At 30.3% G+C, this 21,215-nt stretch overlaps 1 protein-coding gene across 1 annotated transcript; it reads right to left on the bottom strand.

Moving 5' to 3' along the window:
* Window positions 1–18,341, bottom strand: LOC134700279 (acetylcholinesterase collagenic tail peptide-like). Its single transcript, XM_063561637.1, has 17 exons — window positions 18,329–18,341; window positions 15,918–15,959; window positions 14,576–14,611; window positions 12,237–12,272; window positions 10,847–10,882; window positions 9,599–9,634; window positions 8,392–8,430; window positions 7,486–7,521; window positions 5,720–5,746; window positions 4,986–5,021; window positions 4,162–4,197; window positions 3,927–3,962; window positions 2,934–2,960; window positions 2,302–2,319; window positions 1,182–1,208; window positions 596–631; window positions 1–47 (listed from the first exon to the last, which is right to left on the bottom strand). Exons 1-17 carry the CDS (start codon window positions 18,339–18,341, stop codon window positions 1–3), a joined length of 564 nt encoding a protein of 187 aa, XP_063417707.1.
* Between the last annotated feature and the right edge of the window lie 2,874 nt (window positions 18,342–21,215).

Consider the following 21,215-nt stretch of genomic DNA (forward strand, 5'->3'; position numbering starts at 1 on the left):
TTACATTCCTAGCACAATATTTATATTATAGTACTTACTCTCTCTTCCTACAAAAAATAAAACAATTAAATATTTAAAAGGTGTATATTATGAAAAGTAAAATCACTAAAATACTGACCTCAGAGGAAATTTAAAAGGGAATGACAAGCTCAAATACATAAAACGAAAAGATAACATAGTCATATTACTGACTTAGCAATGACATTTTTATATGAAGAACATTCTAGATTGAAGCTTGTTTTATAGCTAGCTAAACATCTAATCTGTATGAAAATCGCATACAATTCCATTATATTAAAAACACAAAAATATACCAATTGATAAAAAGGTATTATACAATAAATCTTGCTTAATCTGAATAAAATGAAAAAGAAATGCGAAAGATAACAAATGGATATGCAATTTCAGACGTTGAAAACAAACTGAAAAATTCATAGCAAAAAAAAACAAACAAAGGATTAAAAGACAAAGAACAGAGATTTGAAAAAAAAATAATCATATAAACGACTAGACGAATTTAGACGTACAAATTGAGCGTCATCTACCAAAATACTGATTAATAAGGCTGAAATTGCTATATATTGTTTTGCTTTACCTGTATTTCCTCTGTCGCCTTTATCTCCTGTCGATCCTGAATGTAAGTTAAATATAGTTAGTAAGTATTACTTGTTTTATTTAGTTTAACGTGCTATAATTAAACCTATATTTGAATGTGCAAGTTTAACTTCAGATTGTTTTAACTCCCAGATACTTATACGTGTTATAGGTACATCAATAAAGATGACATTACAAAGTGCAAAACACCAAAATAACCTCCAAAAGTACTGATCCTATTTATTCTGATCGTTCCAGATAAGCTTTTATTAACATTGTTCCAATACCAGTGCTTGAGTTCTGCACGTTTATAATGCGTTATTTTCAAAAAATTACAGTCGTACTTAAAAAAAAAAGTAAAATCACAAAAATACTGAAATTCGAGGAATATTTTGTATTATTTGGTATTACCTAAAACAAAATACATTTTCTACATCGCTTCAAATCTTCATTGTTGCAAAACCTCATAATCATGATTTAGTTAAGGTTTTGAATCTACATTTTCGTTTCTAATTGAAGTATTAAAAATCGAAAATATTCAATGCATTTAAACAAAACATTTCACATTTTAATAAAACAAAATTTACCATCCTTTCCATCTGCACCGTCTTTTCCTGTTAATGAAAACGTATATTTTATGATAAATTGTAAATTAGTAGTTTAGAAATTAATTGCAGTGAAATTATCCTATTTTATAAAGTAGGCTATTTTGGTTTGCGTTTCTATAATACTAAAATGACGAGGTCCAATTTGTCAGCCGTCATCACGTATAAACGATGAATCAAATAATTCAACTGTATATATAACTAATATAGTACAAAGGTGTAGATTAAAAATTACACCACTCCAGGCCCTTTTGTTTTCCACGGAATTAATATTGCCAATAATTCAGAAGTTCCGGGTCGAGTCCGATACCGATACCAATAGTATATTCACCTGTTACCGATTACCTTATCTGGTACGTTCCGCATCTAACAGGCGCACCACAAAACGGTGTTTTCAGGATTATTATGCTTTATACACTGGTCATAATCACAGGGTTGACACTACTAAATTGTCAAATTGTTACCCATTGTACTATTTTAAACAGTAAGAATACTAAAATAAGGCTTGCGCATAGTTATATACTTTAATTCAGTCACGGATCGACCCGCGATATCACGGGTGTGTTCTAGTATATACTTAATATATATGCATTGATCAGTTAATAATATATATGCTGGATGTTTATCAATATCATGTGTATCTGAAATTACAAATTAAACTGTCAACAAAGGTTTTTGGTCACGTTAGAAACGTGTTGTAGTTTTGTTCCTCTTATCTTTTTTTTTATCTCTGTTCGAATATATACACATACATTAACGAATGCTTTAGGGAGAGTTTATTTCGTCCCGTTTGTGTTAATATTGGGAATCAATATTGACAGGTGTAATATAAAAAATGGATGCAAAATGTTAGTAACGCCCAACAAGTACCATGCTATATATTTGACTAAAGCTACACATACAGTCTACTAAGTTGCAGAGAATGTACAATGGACAATCACCTCCCATTAGATATAACGTTGGCATTTGAAACTCATAATTATGTTATTTCTAATTTATATCCCAATTTAGTATTAGATCATCTGCATATTAAATACATCTGTTTTCTAAAACTGGACAATGGACAATTGTCATGTTCACGTTTTTAAGTTATAACACTTACCATGTGGTCCTTGAAGTCCTGAAAAAGAGAAAAGAACATGCAATGATTATATTTAAATGATTGTGTCCATTGTTCACCAAACTGACCTGACATTATCTTATGGTCTTGTGATTTTTTTCCTCAGTATTTTGAACTTATTTAGAACAGAATTTCCTTGGTTAAGAAAAGTCATTTTACTATGCGAGACAAATATGTAAAAATCATTTCAAGAAATAGTTTTCTCAAAAGTAGATAATTTAAATTTTTTTTTTAATATCATGAATGAGAATAACACAGATTTAACGATCATCACTCAATTGAAAAATGTATTAAAATCTATTTGAAGTTAAAAATCATTTACATTGAGAAGATTTTATTTTTAGACAATCGCAAGTTTTGCTACATTAGAATGTAAGAGTATGTTAGCATGTTCAGTTGATTTCCCGAATAATTTAAATAGAATATGGCTGAGATTTTTTACCTAGCCTTATCAAACTTAAGCTTTAGCCGATTCATTTTTTTTAAACGAACTCACATTGTGTAAGTTGAGACACAATAGCTGTAATTACTATTCTGTTTGAAACGTATGTATGTTGGCAGTTTTAGTTAACCTTTTAACACATAGTTTTAATGTTTTACTTCGCTTCACTCACCTCTGTCTCCCCTGTTTCCTTGCTGTCCTGAAATATGAAAAAAGATAGATCAATTTGCATTGTCTTTTGGAGAAACTCATATCAGAAATTCATTCGTTTTAAACCAAATTATTGTATTTTCTTCTGGATTATATAAGCTCTACTGTCTTATTTTAATTGACGAATACAATAATTATTTTGATTTGTACTCTTCATCTTAATATCAGTATGGTAAAAAAAAAGTATGCAATGAACGTATCTTTTATTTCGTTTATCTGAAATAAACACATCAATTATTCTAACAAGCTGCTATCGGTTTCAGGGGTCCTTGTTATACATGTATGTATTTATTCAAATCAGAATCCATAATAAATTAAGAATAACTCAACTACTAAAATCTTTAGAAGGTAAAGAATAATATTTGTTTAACCTTCTAGCTGTATTACATAGTAATAGTTTTAGCTAGCTTTAAAACCAGGATTAATCCACCATTTTCTACATAAGAGAATGTCTTTAACAAGTCAGTTATATGACAGTTGTTATCATTCGTTTGATGTGTTTGAGGTGTTGATTTTGACATTTGATTTAGGAATTTCCGTTTAGAATATTCCTCTCAGTTCAGGATTCTTGTGATTTCACTTTTTATTTCAAGCGCGTTCCCAAATTGTCAATTTTAATGTAATTACTTATTTCTAAATTGATTGACCACCTGCACAAAATATTTGAAAATTGTCTCTTTACCAACATGTTTGAATACATGTTTCATAAAAAAAATAGCGTTTCGTCAACAAACGACCCATCAGTGACACTCAATTAGCCTCTACATAATCTGAACGACTATGGGTAATGTCATTGTTCGTTCACCAAAATAAAAATAACGTTACATCAATGGTTGAATTTCAATTGTTAAGAACGTTTTTAACCAATCACATCTTGCTGGTGTACGCGTTTGAAAATGTTAACCAGAGTGCATTATATTCTGAAACGGTCAATTGTTGTAAATAGTTGGCTTACCGACATTTCCTTGGTTTCCTTTGTTTCCTTTCGGTCCTAGAATTAGAAAGATAATATGGATCAAAATCATCGAGGAATATCTTGAAAAGGCATCGTAATATATATGATAATGTCGGTTTTTTTTGTTTTTTTAATTCTGAAATCTACCAAAGTTCCTTACATGTGTTTAACTGATATGAATGAATGAAGGTTTATAAGCAAATAAAATCTCAAGTATTACAAAACAAATGCATACCTTTCATGCCCATTTGTCCTGTTGATCCAGTTGGTCCTGAAAGAAAGAAAATATGATGTACCTCAGTTTTCGTACTCGGTGAAGTTTAAAATTTCTCAAATAAAAAAACCTTTGATGACTTTTGTATTCTGAAACATACTTTGCATAACAGAAATCATGATGGTTTTTACATTTTCGTATAAGTTGCGTTAAGACAAAATAAAATCCGTTACCAAATGTAAGCATCCCTTTAATGTTATAGAACTATTGACAGAGTGATGTTTTTTTTTTTAATGAAGTTTGTATCTCAGTTTCAAAATAATCATTTTATTTCAATCAAATTAATCAATAACACTAGTTTATATTGATAGAGGATCAATAAAGGAATCAAAAGAGCAAAAAATAATATATAAGTCAATGTGCTTGTTTGCGAGATATTAGCCATTACATTTTGGCGGGGAAATATTCTTTCTTGACTTTTCTTAGCTTTATCATTGACAAGTTTAAGTTCTCAAAAACTATTAAAAAATAATTAAAATTTTATAAGATTTTTACAGATGGGTAATCATTGTACAGTCATGTGAAAGATTTTAATTTTTTTTTAGGGTCAATGGGCAAATTTTATTCAAATGGAGGATTCCTAAAATGTGACAAAAATCCTAAAAAACATGACAAGCGAGAATCCTTAAGAAACATTCCAAATTATCAAGTACCGTGTCTTGATATACACTCATGTTCGATTGATCGGATTAGATAATACTTGAAAAATGAGGACCCAAACTTTATTATTGTATTGAGTTAATGTTGAAGGTCACCAAAGGTATATATCTAAACTGTTTACTTACCAGTATTTCCTCTGTCTCCCATCCCGCCTTTCAATCCTAAGATTATAAAGATAAACTTTATAAGTACAAATAGTGGGTTCTATAAATATATTTTGAAAGGCGTTCGATTGAAACTAAAGTAAATCTGTATGTTTCTATTTGTTTTGTTTTTCTTCTTCCCATTTTTTTTTTTTTTTTTTGATGTACAAATAAAAAAACGAATAATAAGTAATAGACACATCAAAACGTTTTAGCTTATGCTGTTCAACATCATAACTTACAATGTAGGATAGTCATATTTAGTTTTCATTTTTAATATGACTGGGTTTGAAATGAATTTTTACGCCAAATCCTGCAATTTCTTGAGATTGTGATGTAACAGCTAAAACAATGATCGAATTGTCAAAAATCAGGCTTGTCGCATCGGATCGACACAAATAACAAAGCACAGTACGTTCTTGTGTTACATCTTTTTCGATTGATGTATTTTTGATAATGATAATTTCAAATAAAAAATTCGATGATTGATCAAAATGTAATACGTTTTCCATTGTTGTGACTGCTTGTAGGTTGTATTAAAGTCATCTAATCTCTAACAAGTAATGAGCAAAGTAATATAACTCGTTGTAAGTCAATTGATAAAAGTGGCAGATTTTGAACTATGTGACACAGGTCAATTACTGTAATTTGAACTTAAGATGTAGAACATATCAAAATGTAAACAAAATAATTTGATATGTTTATAACAAACTTACCAACAAATCCTTTCCTGCCTTCTCTTCCTGTTAAAATAAATTTATATTTCAAAATATAACAAGGTTGTACAAACCACTACATTGTGTTCCATTGACTACAGAAAAATTATTCTGTTAAAATTATCTGAACGCTTTAATCATGTTCTATTATAAAGAAAATAGTTAACTTTTCAATGATCAATATAAAGATTTGTCAGTTGTCAAGTATCAAATATCAATTGAAATTTTTCGATTAATGGTGCAATTACTGTCTTTTAACATGAAAATTGACACCACTTATGTCCATGTAAATAAATTAAGAAAATTACCCGGAATTCCTTTAGCTCCTGAAAAAAAGTAAAATCTATTTAGTTTTCACCAGACTTATATGATACATTCTTATGTTTTGTTGAGAGATTAAACAGTTACTATTTACAATACTGTGGATTCATTATTATTCGTTGGATACCAATTTTGGTGGATGTCGCGGGTATATGTTACCTACGAAATTAAATGATCAACGAAAGACAAATTATCTGGAGGCCTGTATAAAGATTTCGACAAAACCACGAAATTAAATATCCAAAAACATTGGTGCCCACGAAAATAAATGAATCTACAGTAACTTAACATAGAATAGGAATGCCAGGTTATGAGTAAACCATGTATAATAATTTTTTACTGAACCTGAGGTTCATGTTATAAAAAGCCATGTAAAACTCATACTTGAGTTATTTACCGCGCATGTGGTATGGTATGTAATTTTTCATCTGAAATGAAATGTCAATAAACCTATTAGCTAAAATTGTCACAGTGCTTTTTATTTATTTTCGTTCATACAGACAGGAATGAAAATAGCAGAGTTTGTCGGCTCTTCATTCTGTTATAATCCAAATTTGAAAATGATTGTAGTTGGCATTCTCGATTTATAATTTGAATTATTTCGGTTGAACATTTTTGGTTTCTGTAAAAATTTTGTAATGCAATGGCTCAAATTTTGTGACACTAGACTTAGTGCAACTCCTAAACTGCTATCGCATTTGAACAATTTTTTTAAATGCATATAAAAAAAGTATAATATAAGCATATGTTGTATTTTATGAAAGTCTTGATGTCTATAAACTGACTTGAGTATATGACGGAACACGTTGATGGTCGGTATTATAGTTAATGTAGTTGATTGGGCAAAAGACATGTAAGATAAATATAAAATCAATTGTAAATTAACAGTGTAATAGCTATACAAAGCCTGAACTGAATTTACAGGATCGCACAATTTTGAACATGCAATAAATATCATTGTTTCTGAATGGATAGTAATAAACGTAGTAGATGTTGTAAAATTCAACACAATTTGAATGGTTTGCACTATAAATGAAGATACTTTTTTAATTATTTGATGTAAAAATTAAAATTAAAAAAAATACTCGATAAATAAATGATATTAATGTTTAATGTTGTAGAATTAGAAAGTTAAACATATTATTTGTTTTTTCTTACAAGGGTCCTCAATTGTAATGTTAGATATATATATATATATATATATATTCATGTTGGAATAATCACCCTTACCGAATACAGGACGACAGCGTGGCTTTTCTGGGAAATAACCTAATTAACAGGCCCCTTGAAACAATGTCTTCTTTGTTTACTTGCTATAAACACAACAACAAACTGTTACTCAAATGACATTTTTCTGTTAAAAAAACAAATATATACTCATGACGCATGGTTCTTCTATAAAATACACATCAGTAATTTTGGATGTTGCATTATGCTTTACTTACCAATATCTCCTGCTGAACCCCTATCTCCTCTTGAGCCTACAATTGTATGGAGAAATCCTGAGTGCGAAATATTTCTTTGAACAAAAAAACAACAATAATGCGCTAGGTTAAAATTGAAATCAATCAATCAATCAGTTTCTGCTGCTGAATTGTTGTTTTTACGATATTAGTAGTTAAGAGCCTCCTAATTGTTTTTTTTTATTATATGGGATACTTAGTAACGTGGCTATTTTTACAGTAAGTAGTGAATACCAGACCAAATATGATTATTTGATAATCTTGTACTGTTTTGTTTATAACATAATGAGTGGTTATATTGGAACATTTTTGAGATTATGTGATGATTTGGATATTCCCGTGAAGGGCCTCATTTAATTGTAGTTACATTCATAAGATGGCATTACACGTTTACCTTTTTGGAACTTTCCTGATGACTGCAAATCAGTTTTTTTTAAACACATATTCACTATAAAACTTTAAAAAAAAGTATTTAACGTTTAACTCTCACTTTGTAAGCTGCCATTTTGTAAACAAATTATCAAAGTCTTTCAAAAACTAAACGGATGAATGGACACAGGAAGACTCTAATCGGCCTAGACATTTTGTACTTGTGTCTTTTGGCTGATTTTTTTAAGCATGGATTAATAATTCAATCGTATTTCTATACTTTCGGATTTTAAAAGTACAATTTCCTCACAATACACGTGTTTGTGTCTGTCTCAGACATTGTTAAAAATCCGTGACGTATATAAATTTAAAATTATCGTTATGTCGGATATTGATTTGTAGTTCAATTTTGTCTTGCTGTTTTAATATCCAAAATATTCAGGACAACACGTTTTGATCTGAATTTCATTCATTTTATATGTTAAATTTTTAGTTCAAATACTTGCAACAATTACATACCGATAAAGCCAATTTCTCCTTTTTTACCGGGGACTGTTCCTGAAAGATAAAAGAATTAATATTTATATTTATATCATACGATAAAATATGCACTGGCCAACAATATTAAATTTTCTACATTAAATATTAAAAAGAAGATTTGGAAGGATTGCCAAAAAGATCATTCTCCTATCGAAACCAAATGACGGAAAAAAACCAATCATATGTTAATATACGGCCTTCAACAATGAGCAAAGCCAATTCTGCATCATAATCGATAATAATACAAATGTAAAGTTGGCCATAATTTGATATAACTGTATAATATATCGTCTCTTTTGTACATATATACTACTTAGATATAGTTCTAAAACACTTCCATTGAGATGACAATCTCGTTTCTTTTATTGATGAGTCTTATGTAGACGAAACGCGCGTCTGGCGTCCTGAATTATAATCCTGGTACCTTTGATAACTATAATTTTAATTAACATGTGGTTCATGGATCTGTTGTTATCATATACCGCGGATTCATTTATTTTCGTGGGTACCAATGTTCGTGGATAGGGAAAAATTTCATTGTCCTGGACTTAAGAAATCTTCATTTTTCGTGGATATTTATTTTCTTGGTTTTGTCAGTCTGTATAGGAGCCTTCTTAGTATATAAAATTTGTTATTCGGTGAAAATTTATATTCATCTCCACCTGTATCCACGCAACCGACAAAAATTGGCATCCAACGAATAATAATGAATCCACAGTAGCATGTTCGTTTGTATGGTGGCGTTTGCTCTTGATACAATTCATTGTTTCTGTTGTTCTATTGTTTTCCTCTTGTAGTTGATGTGTTTTGTATCCCAGGTTTCCTTAATCGATGCATGAGTATTGAAAACAGTATATTACTGTTGTCATATGTGTATAGTTAGGTATGCAATTAGTATGTTAGAGTTATAAATGTATCATTTACGTTATGGTTATGAATACAGTGCCAATATCTGAAAAGGCATGTAAATTAGAATAATAACGACGAATTATGATAATAATGACGAATTATAAGAGTAGGAACGTGACCACATTGTCGTGTATGTGCGACGTAATATTTGTATAAACTTATCGTAGATGCTACGCTAGATATTGTATACGCTTATTGCGCGTTTCTTCATCAAAACATGCTCACAAGAAAAGAAAAAATAATGTACACTTTACATTTTGGATGTTGTTTTTCTTACCGGGATCTCCTTGGTCTCCCTGAGGGCCTGGATCTCCTAAAATTATAAAGATATAATGATTCGTATTTATTTTTTTGTTATACAAGTTGAGTCAAGGTGAACGAGTGGTATATAGCGGTTGACATAGTGCAGGCAGTGATGTCTCGATATCTGTATATCATGAGTTTGAATCCCGGCAATGGAATATAAAAAATGTGCTTCCACTAATTTTGAAGATTTAACATTGTCGTTCTGACATTTAGAGTATTCTCGTCAGTAGAATGTATCACAGGATCTGCTTACCCTTCGGGAGCACCTGAGCTCACACCCAGTTTTTTTCAATCTATGAGTTTGACTGTCACTTTTGGTATCTTTCGCTCCTCTTTTATATCATGTATATAAGGCATGGGTATGCAATATATTGCAGATTAGCCAAATTACATATTGTACATACATTATCTATCGATATGGCTATAGATAAAGGAAGATGTGGTGTGAGTGCCAATAAGACAACTCTCCATCCAAATAACAATTTTAAAAAATGCAAACCATTATAGGTCAATGTAAGGCCTTCAACATGGAGCCTTGACTCGCATGAACACCAAACTGTCGTAGTCTCTGTTATGTTCACTTTGAGTTAAATTATATGACCATACTTCTTGATATCCAAATCATTATAATCTTACACACGACGTTTATGATTCTCCCAAATGACCCAGAAAAAGATCCAAATCACAAAGACCTATATTTTTAAAGATTATTATTTATCTTACCTCCGATATTTATTTAGGGATATGATTGGTTAAAAGCAACCGCGTAAAGAACGTTTATATTCCATATTAGATAAGAAGGCGGGGCATATTTGAACACACGGTTAGTAGTGGTGGTATGTCCCTTTATAGAAACAAAACATTACTTAGAAAAAATCTTAAAGGTTTTAACAGACGTAGAAATTAATGAAGTAAGATTGAAATATATTAATAACGCAAGTTAAATTCTAACAAGATATTATTGGTAATATGGTGGTGAATTCCATGAGAAATAGGAGCTCTCATCCATGTGGAATTTATTGACCCCATATATACCGTATAAGGTATAATGTCACTAATAATATCTGATATTGTTTTGGTTTTTAATATTGATTTTTTTTTTACAAATCCGTTTTGAAAACTGATATTTTAAACTTACTGGTTTTTTTTTGTTTTTGTTTTTTTTTTCTAAACGTAAATACATGTATATGTATTTTAAATAGATAAAACAAATGTGTACCTTGTGGTCCCAATGGTCCTGGTCCTCCGTTACCTCCTGAAAAAAACAGAAAATATGTCATGCCATAGTCGACGTTCTCGAACAAAGTAAAGTAATGCAAAGTAAAACCAAGAAAAATACAGAAATCAAGGGAAAATTTAAATCTTAAGTTCTGTATCAAAATGCAAAATCAAAGAATTAGCTATGTTGAGTAAAGTGTCACATGTAATGACCATCTGTACGTCTCATTCTGGTATTGATAGTACTCAGAGACAAGTTTGCAGGACTTCCATTAAGATTTCTATATCATATCTATCAATTAAATTAACCACTGTTTGCTATGTAGAATTGGTTGTGTAATGCTTATGCTAGAATAACTGTATCTTGTGCACTATGGAGATTTTTTCACAATCATCATTTGAAAAGGGTCGTAAGTAAACCTAAAAGATTACTCACCTTTAAACATAATACTAGTGTAAACATAAAAAAAAACTGTGTACTTGCATCATCGATTTGTATTAAGCAGTGCATGAAACCCTTATAACTTGTACAAAAAATCTGTACAAATTGTAACATAACAACTTGTACACAACATAGTTATTTATTTAGACGAATTACATATATGTTTATACATATTACTAGCATGTTTGAATGAATATATTTATCATAAACTTATACAAAATAATTGTACCCCATAATAAAACTTATTTGGATATATCATTATTCATTAAATTTGAAGAATTGCCTTAGCCGTGTTATATGACTTTTGTTATCAACTGTTCTGGTTTATAATAAATGCTCCCGTTTCATATCAAGTGCTTCTGGTTATATTCGCATGCCTTGCTGTAACATTATCGAATGACATTCTGACGTAATTTGGCAAATTTCGGAAAATTTACCTCACTGGTACGTTTCTTTGTATAAAACATAACAGGGTTGGATAAAAAAAAAATCATTGTTTAAAAATGCAGAACAAATATTACAACAAAAGCAAGTTTGTCATTAACAATTCAAGCGGAGGTTATAAAAATCCTTATTTTGTTTCGAATACCATGAAAACGCACATAACTCAAGCTTCACAGCCGAAAATAAACTTACAAAGTTTTCTATTTATCTTATATATTAACAATATTTGCATATTGATACTCTATAAAGCGAGAGTCTCCATTTTATCATTTGAAATGTAAGTCTGTAAACTCATACTAGGTCAATAAACCTAGAGGATACTGCAGGAATTCATGCAGCTTATAGATAACCGCCCGATATTACTCTTACTGCAAATAATATCTATATTTTGATACTTCAAGGGAATTAGCATAACAGTATTGTGTCTCCAACCTTATGTTGATATGATAAACTCGCCAAAGCTTGTTTAATTTACATGATACAATTCAAATTATTAATGTATTACCGGCAACTCCTGGGGTTCCTGTATCTCCGTTAAAACCTAAAACGATACATATATAAACATGAAAAAGGTTATATAGAATTGATTGTTTCAAGTTTTAAATGATATAAGAAAATAAGCCTTAAGGTGGTACCTAACACTACAGGGAGATAACTCTGTAAAGTCAGCTAAACGTAGTTACGTTGAGTTGTAAAAAGAATATTATGCTTCTCATTGATCAAAATTGGGGTTTGTCAAATTGCTATGTAACAAGTGTAATTTTTCTGACGAAACGGTTGGTTAAATTTTTTTTTTAAATTATTTTTTTTTTGTTAAAATGTCAGAGTACATACTTTGTCAAAATTTTATGAAAATTAAACGAGCCAAATTAATTTTAGTGAAAGTGTTGGGAACCACCTTAATACGGACAAATCAGCATGTTCAGATTACGTTGCCCTGTCGATAGGAATCAAGAGTATTGCTCTCCGGACAGAACCAATAAATGTAAAAAGCCGTATTGGCTAAAGGCTAACTTCCGATATAAATAATCTCACGTCTTGCTTAACTTTGGATGTTTCGTTCAGCATAACAAAATAAAATTGAGAATGGAAATGGGGAATGTGTCAAAGAGACAACAACCCGACCAAAATAAAAAAAACAACAGCAGAAGGTCACCAACAGGTCTTCAATGTAGCGAGCAATTCCCGCACCCGGAGGCGTCCTTCAGCTGGCCCCTAAACAAAACACATTTGTATTATATTTTATCAGCTTAAAATCATGATATAAAAAGTAAAAATGGTGTTAGTGTTTTGTAACGTCTTGAGGTCTTAAAACGTAAATATATAACAGCCTTTTTTAAGTACCACTTCGATTATTGACACCGTTTCTAAACTGTTGATCGATCATTAAAACGAAAACGGAACAAGAGTAAGAAAAATTAAAATATCTGATTTTTTTCTTCCTAGCTTCTTTTTTTTAAATGCAAACAGAATTGACAAGAATGAAATTAAGTATTTGGGCAAGATATCAGAAACAACATGCAAGAATGTTGACCCAATATCCCTGGACGTAAATGCGAAAAGACAAGTCCAGATAGGAAACTATGTAATTTCGTCACGATATGTATCTTCATTTCTCCTTTTGAATGCGTAGTTGATATCAATAACCAGGCTAACTCGACGTAAATTAACAAGGGTAACATTGACGTGCAATGCAATGAACTCAAACATTCCTGACGACGACTAAGCAATATAAGGTTTTATTGACGATGCATTGAAGATGCCCCTGTGGTTCATAATGTTCTCCTACATTTGAATTTACGTAAATGTGAGCATTTAAAAATTAATATGAGGACTCTTTAAAGAGCAAAACTAAAACCAAGGCGCAAGCTGAAAAGACATGGCTAAATGTCAAACAATTCAAATGACAAAATCAACAGCCTTATAGATATAGGAAGATGTGGTGTGAGTGCCAATGAGACAACTCTCCATCCAAATAACAATTATGCATAGTACTCACGAATAATGGAAAATATATTATATAAAAACATTATCATATTGCACTTCAAGTTGTGTGTCAATGGAATATTGTTTTGAAGAATAAATAACATGATACTTTGTTTGAAAATCCCAACAATTAATTTCAAATATACTTCGAAAACGCAAATCATGACGATGCTTACTGTGAATTCATTATTGGTCGTTGGATATTACCTTTCGTTAACAACGATATTAAACGTTCAACCAAAAAAAACCATTGCCATTCATACAGATTTTAGCAACACAACGAAATCAAAGATCCACGAAAATAAAGTTTTTCCTCAATCCAGAAACATTCTTATCACCGCAAATAAACAAATCCATAGTATGTTTTCGAAAAAGATTTTATGATAACGTTATGTGTAGCTTAACTTATACGACCAACAATTCATTGAGTGTAACCTCCCTTTTTAAATTATCCCAGAACTATTCATTTAGTTTACTATATGAGGGTCTCAAAGTTATCAATTAAAATAAAAGGATTTGAAATCGTGTTCCGTTAATCCCCTTACACCTGAACACTGTATGTATGTTAATAGTTTTCACTGAAACATATTTCATTTTTCTAATCCTGTTACGGGAGTGACTAGAGCTTACTGTGTCTCTGACCATAAGTTTGTACAACACGCTCGTCATATGTACCACGCTTGGAAATGTGCAATCGAAAAAACAGATTCGTCTACACAAGACTAGTAAGTGACATTCAAATCAAAAACACAAAAAAAATACTTATACGAAACGCAGAATTTGTCAAACATTACATTGTATTCCATTAAGTTTGAAGGCTACACAATATATTTAAATAATATGATTTGTTAAACTTACCTTTTCTCCCCAAGTCTCCTTTTGGTCCTTTTGGTCCTTAAATTGTATAGATATGAATATTAGTACGGATATTTTTTTAAAACTGTATTTAAGATAATATGTGCAATTACAACTTCGATTAAAAAATGTCATTGACGTTAAAGTTTGGAGTGTAAAAAATTCCAGTTGGCAACTAATCAATAGGACTTGATTTGATTCGCCGTTTCAAAATCTAATGCATCCTGGTAAATATTTTCATAAGCGTACACCAAAGCGTTTTGATTGGTTTAAAACATTATAAACAATGGAAATTCAACCAATGACGTAACGTTATTTTCACTTTGGGGTACGAACAATGAAATTAACCATGATGCTTTAGATTATGAAACGGCCAATTGCTGATTCATTTTATGTCCATTGTGGTTTGATAAGTCTTAAAATTAGATATTACAATTTGCATTATAGTTATGCGTTATGAAATAATAATCCATCAGAGACTACAACAAACGTGAATGTTATCAATAAAAGATCTCCATACAGCTTTAGGAAAAAAGTAAAACTCAAGTTAAGGTGTTATGTGTGTCTAAATTAACAATGATAGAATTTATACATTCTTTACCAAAACGTATTTTGTACTGATACATGTGATAGATGTTCAAAAATATGATAAAAATGAAGGGTCTCCTGGAATTTTTATCAATTTACAGTTTTTGACACATTTTTTTATGGATTATACAGATAAAAACATCATAATGTGATAATAAGCTTAACTTAGTGATAGAATTGTAAAATAAATAAAAAACGAGAAGATAGCTTTAAGAATATACTTTGAGAATAGTAGAAGATAAAATAAGGTCACCAGACGTTTTTGCTGGCTAAAATTCATTATAGCAAAATTCCATGTAGATTCCTTCAGGAAATGCACTACTTCAGAGTTACGTATCCTTTAATAACATTAACGGTACCAATTTCTTTTCCTGCACCCTATGCGTGTTTCGACAATACATGTCTCTACAGTGATGCTCGGGCATTAATATTTGAAATCCAAAGCTTATATAAAAGATGAAGAGATTTAACCCAAAAATGCCACTTGAAAAAAACATTAAAAATCTAGCAAAAAAAATATACACTTGTTAAAATATTATTATTTAGAACTTTTCAATCCTTTAATGTTTTTCTTTTATATGCAAATTCCCATTCCTGCATCAAATTTTGATTGAAAATCTTTAAATTAGGTTCTCTGCTTTTTTAAAATCCAAGATGGAAAAAGCCAATCACACCTGAAATTAGAGCCAAACATTACACTTTTTCCAAAAAAAATCAAATGTGACAATATACAGTTTAAATTGTGCATGTAACTTACCCGTTGGTCCTTCGTCTCCCCTCGCTCCTGGCGATCCTACCTCTAAAAAAATAAAGTGATCAATATAAGATCACAACCTTTAGAGATATAAGAAAAAATTAATAAAAAAAATCCGAACTCAGAGCAAAATTTACAACGGGAATTCTGCCTACCCTCAAATGGCAATTATTTGAAAACCAAATGCTTAAACACATCAAAAGAATGGAAGTGCATTCGATTGAAAATACAATAAAAGTGTGCTATTGCCATGTAATATTTAGGACTTGTAATTTCGTGATGACGGCAAAAAGACATAACATTGATTTGATTGATATTTTTTTCGTGTCCCCTTGTTGTCCGACATTGTCCGATACGTAGCTAATAAACACGGTTGATATAACAGTATTACAATAGAGACCACATAACGTATAATTATGCAATAGCCTTTAAAAAACAAAGGACTACAGGAGGTACGTAGCAAGTTACTATGAATTATACGAATAGAACATAAACCGTATCATGCAAACAACTGATATTAGAATATTTCCGATACAAACTCTTACACGTAAGTCAATACAAGTTTTAAAACAAATGACACTTAAATGGCATGACTTGATATATACAATATCTTTACTATATCTTTTCTTAGTCTTAGTCTGTTTAAAGTATTGGTTAGTTCTATACATTAATGACCAAATGACTCTACTTTGTACAATTTATACTAAGTGACCATTACAGATAAGATTTGAAATATCTGATCGTGTACGACGTCAATACATTGTACACTATATACTAAGTGACCATTACAGATAAGATTTGAAATATCTGATCGTGTACGACGTCAATACATTGTACACTATATACTAAGTGACCATTACAGATAAGATTTGAAATATCTGAACGTGTACGACGTCAATACATTGTACACTATATACTAAGTAACCATTACAGATAAGATTTGAAATATCTGATCGTGTACGACGTCAATACATTGTACACTATATACTAAGTGACCATTACAGATAAGATTTGAAATATCTGAACGTGTACGACGTCAATACATTGTACACTATATACTAAGTAACCATTACAGATAAGATTTGAAATATCTGATCGTGTACGACGTCAATACATTGTACACTATATACTAAGTGACCATTACAGATAAGATTTGAAATATCTGATCGTGTACGACGTCAATACATTGTACACTATATACTAAGTGACCATTACAGATAAGATTTGAAATATCTGAACGTGTACGACGTCAATACATTGTACACTATATACTAAGTAACCATTACAGATAAGATTTGAAATATCTGATCGTGTACGACGTCAATACATTGTACACTATATACTAAGTGACCATTACAGATAAGATTTGAAATATCTGAACGTGTACGACGTCAATACATTGTACACTATATACTAAGTGACCATTACAGATAAGATTTGAAATATCTGATCGTGTACGACGTCAATACATTGTACACTATATACTAAGTGACCATTACAGATAAGATTTGAAATATCTGAACGTGTACGACGTCAATACATTGTACACTATATACTAAGTAAAAATTACAGATAAGATTTGAAATATCTGAACGTGTACGACGTCAATACATTGTACACTATATACTAAGTAACCATTACAGATAAGATTTGAAATATCTGAACGTGTACGACGTCAATACATTGTACACTATATACTAAGTAAAAATTACAGATAAGATTTGAAATATCTGAACGTGTACGACGTGAATACATTGTACACTATATACTAAGTAACCATTACAGATAAGATTTGAAATATCTGATCGTGTACGATGTAAATACGTTGAATTATATTCATGAATGATGTACATGTACCGTTGATAACATTTTGTAAAGGTTTGACAAGTTTGTGATATAATAAAATCATAAAATTCCAGAGAGCACGTACAGTTTTACAAATGTGGATACTTAATCAGATATATAAGGTGCATTGACTAAAAATAAAATCAATTACCGTGTCCGGAACATGTACAGACAAAAACAAGAAACAGAAAACTGGTCCAAAACAGATGCTTCATTCTTTTAATTGTATGTCTTGATTCCGCTGTTTAATACGTTTACAATACAAATATATTTGTTCATATTAGCCTTTTATATACATAGTAAAAATTTTACCTTTTAAACTTTAGTTGACTCTCTTTTTTTCTAACAAGTGAAAAGTTTACGTGAATGTAATTAAAACAATTTCAAGTAATATCTTATTCAATTCAAGTGAGATTGCTGGGGTTTCTTTTTCAACGATATCTAATACATTACCATATTTCTGACTTGATCAAGTTTTTAAAAGGTCGAAATCGCTTCTTTTTTTGTTAACCGATACAAATGATTGATGATGTCATATAGATATGATATGTCGATACCCAATCTCTTACCAATCAGATACATTCAGACCGGTTTCTGAACGTGCTGGCAGAGTAACCTTGCCTTGATACATTTTGAATTAAAATTCAACAATTTATTATAAGGCTTGGAATAATAGAAAGTATGAATTAAGGACTCCATTTTTGATGCTTTTTATTTATCTATTGTTTTGTTCTTTTATGTGTTTGTTTCTCATTTATCTATCGATATATCTGTCCATCAATTATTTTATTTAATGATATGAAGAAGAATTTAAATAGAAGATTTATCCCTCTGCAACCTTTCGACCTCACTACAACTTTAAAGTTTTTGAAAAAACTTAGAAAAGAAAAACAGAAAATGGCAACATATGTTAAGGTCGTGAAAGTTGAATAAACAAAAATATTTAATGAGATGTAATTTTCTTTTACTCAATGACCCTTTCATTTTGGTATCTAATAGTCAAAAAAAGTTCTAGAACTGAGGATATTTATAACTATCGACATTACTGTCGGCCTATTCTAGTTTTGAACAACCTTTAAATATTATTAATCATTATGCTGGTTCACCATGTTTATTTATTTATTTAAGGCGAAACCTACATGAAAACTTAACGAACAAATGGGTCGTTGTATAAATTATTGAATGTTCCTCAACAATTAAAAACTTTATTCCGCCACATTTTGAAAACGTAGAGAAAGGAATTTTGTTGTGGCATCACAGACAATTTCACTGATCCGCTTTTACATACTTAATTTTTTTATTCATTCATCTTTATCATTTATTTATTTCTTCATTTATTTCTTCATTTATTTCTTCATGTATTTCTTCATGTATTTCTTCATTTATTTCTTCAGTTATTTTTTCATTTATTTATTCATTTGTTTATTCATTTATTTATTCATTCATTTGTTTATTCATTCATTTATTTATTCATTTATTTTTTCATTCATAAAATCATTTATTTATTTCAAGTATTATCGTTTATACAGATGTTTGAATTGCTTAATGGATCTTACATAATTGTTTTAATTTTTGTTCAAGATTTATGAAAGTCAACAATTTTATGGAGCGGTTTTAATTTTTTTTGTGTTTCCTTCAATAACCAGGTCTAATCTAAATCGTTCACCAAGGAATGTACATGTTCTAGACTACGATGCTTACTCAAATTGGTCATCGTTGTACTGTGTTTATATTTAGAAAGAACACTACTAAAAGTATGCAAGTTTGTCCATATTGTTTAGGAATATAAATTTAATGATTTTATATTCAAAAAGAGAGTTAACTAAGATCAGATTCTCACTTTTCAGCTTTAAAAGTGTAGTTGTCAAGAGGAATTGAGCAGCCGTTAATCGTAGTGTTAAAGTTTTGGAAAGGCTACATTGTATTGTATGTGTATGGATTTCCAAAATGACTGCATTTAAAAAAGAAAAATAATCAAACACCATGTGAACAGTTTTGCGCGTCACGCGTGTTTTCCGTCTGGAAATTACTAAAATCAAAATTGTAATATGCCAAATAAATTACCAAGTTGACGAGCATTGAAAACTCATAATTCGTTAAACCAATGTGAATAACTATTTCACTCCAGTGACAATTTCGTATACACGTCAGAAAAAATTGAAGATTTCTTGCTATTTCGCAATACTCTTTTTATGCAATATTGTTCTGTTGCACAATACTGTGCAATAAGTACAATACTGTGCAATTAGTACAAACTTATATTATCAATGTCTTTGAATATAGTTTACATCAGCACTTATATCGATTTTATAATCAGCAAATTAAAGCATAGATAAATGTGTATACTTTTCAAACGGGACGTATAAAGACACATTCACCTTCATTTTTATGTGTAAAGAGGCTATCTTACTGCCTGTCGATACATTTTATTTTTTGACATTGCGTTGTCAGTAACTGCGAGTACTCTCAAATCGTATTTTCTTGTAAATTTGACATGTTAATACTATTTGTAATGCTTTTTTGTTATTTCATGTTAAAATCTATCTGGTCTATATACCAGCTTTGATTGATAAGAATTGCTATAAATTATCACCTCGTGGTACTATTAAGTATTAACATAAACATTATTTCTTTTCTACTTTTGTTTGTATTGTATATGTTGTGTACAATACGTAAGTTTGTACAAATTATAAGTTTTTTGACACATAACATAGGTGATACAGGTTTATCTTCTTAAATGTACCAGTTTAGTTTTTTTAAATTCCAATCTATGTACTCCAACCAAACAGCTAGTACTATTCTCCTTGTCTTCAAACCGGAAATGAGGACATCTCAATGGTTTAAATTCTAGTTTTATTTTCCTCCATATACCATATTAATATCCATAAAAAGTACTTTTGTGGTCTCAAAATGTATTTTGAATCAATGCGCAGTATAATATAAAATTGAGAATGGAAATGGGGAATGTGTCAAAGAGACAACAACCCGACCAAATAAAAAAGAAAAACAGCAGAAGGTCACCAACAGGTCTTCAATGTAGCGAGAAATTCCCACACCCGGAGGCGTCCTTCAGCTGGCCCCTAAACAAACATATACTAGTTCAGTGATAATGAACAAATAAATAATTCTGTATCATGTTAATATGACAGAACTACATGTATGCGATAAAAGACTGAATGCTTGCATCAACTATTTGTTATAAGCAGTTGATAACTTATATAATAACATCTGTACATATTATATTTTGTACAACATGACAAGTTGTACACACAATATACACCACACTTGAGCACCTGTACATATAATATTTTGTACAACATGGCAAGTTGTACACACAATATACACCTCACTTGAGCACCTGTACATATTATATTTTGTACAACATGGCAAGTTGTACACACCATATACACCACACTTGAGCACCTGTACATATTATATTTTGAACAACATGACAAG

This window comes from Mytilus trossulus, unplaced genomic scaffold (genome assembly GCF_036588685.1).
Source record: "Mytilus trossulus isolate FHL-02 unplaced genomic scaffold, PNRI_Mtr1.1.1.hap1 h1tg000128l__unscaffolded, whole genome shotgun sequence".
NCBI lineage: Eukaryota > Metazoa > Mollusca > Bivalvia > Mytilida > Mytilidae > Mytilus > Mytilus trossulus.

Bases quoted from the DNA above. Each gene is read 5' to 3' on its own strand.
- LOC134700279 (XM_063561637.1), bottom strand. The intron at 4,198-4,985 runs GTAAGTAAACAG...TCTTTCTTTCAG, and splicing joins GGGAGACAGAGGAAATACTG to GACCAACTGGATCAACAGGA. The intron at 632-1,181 runs GTAAATTTTGTT...ACTTACATTCAG, and splicing joins CGGTGCAGATGGAAAGGATG to GATCGACAGGAGATAAAGGC.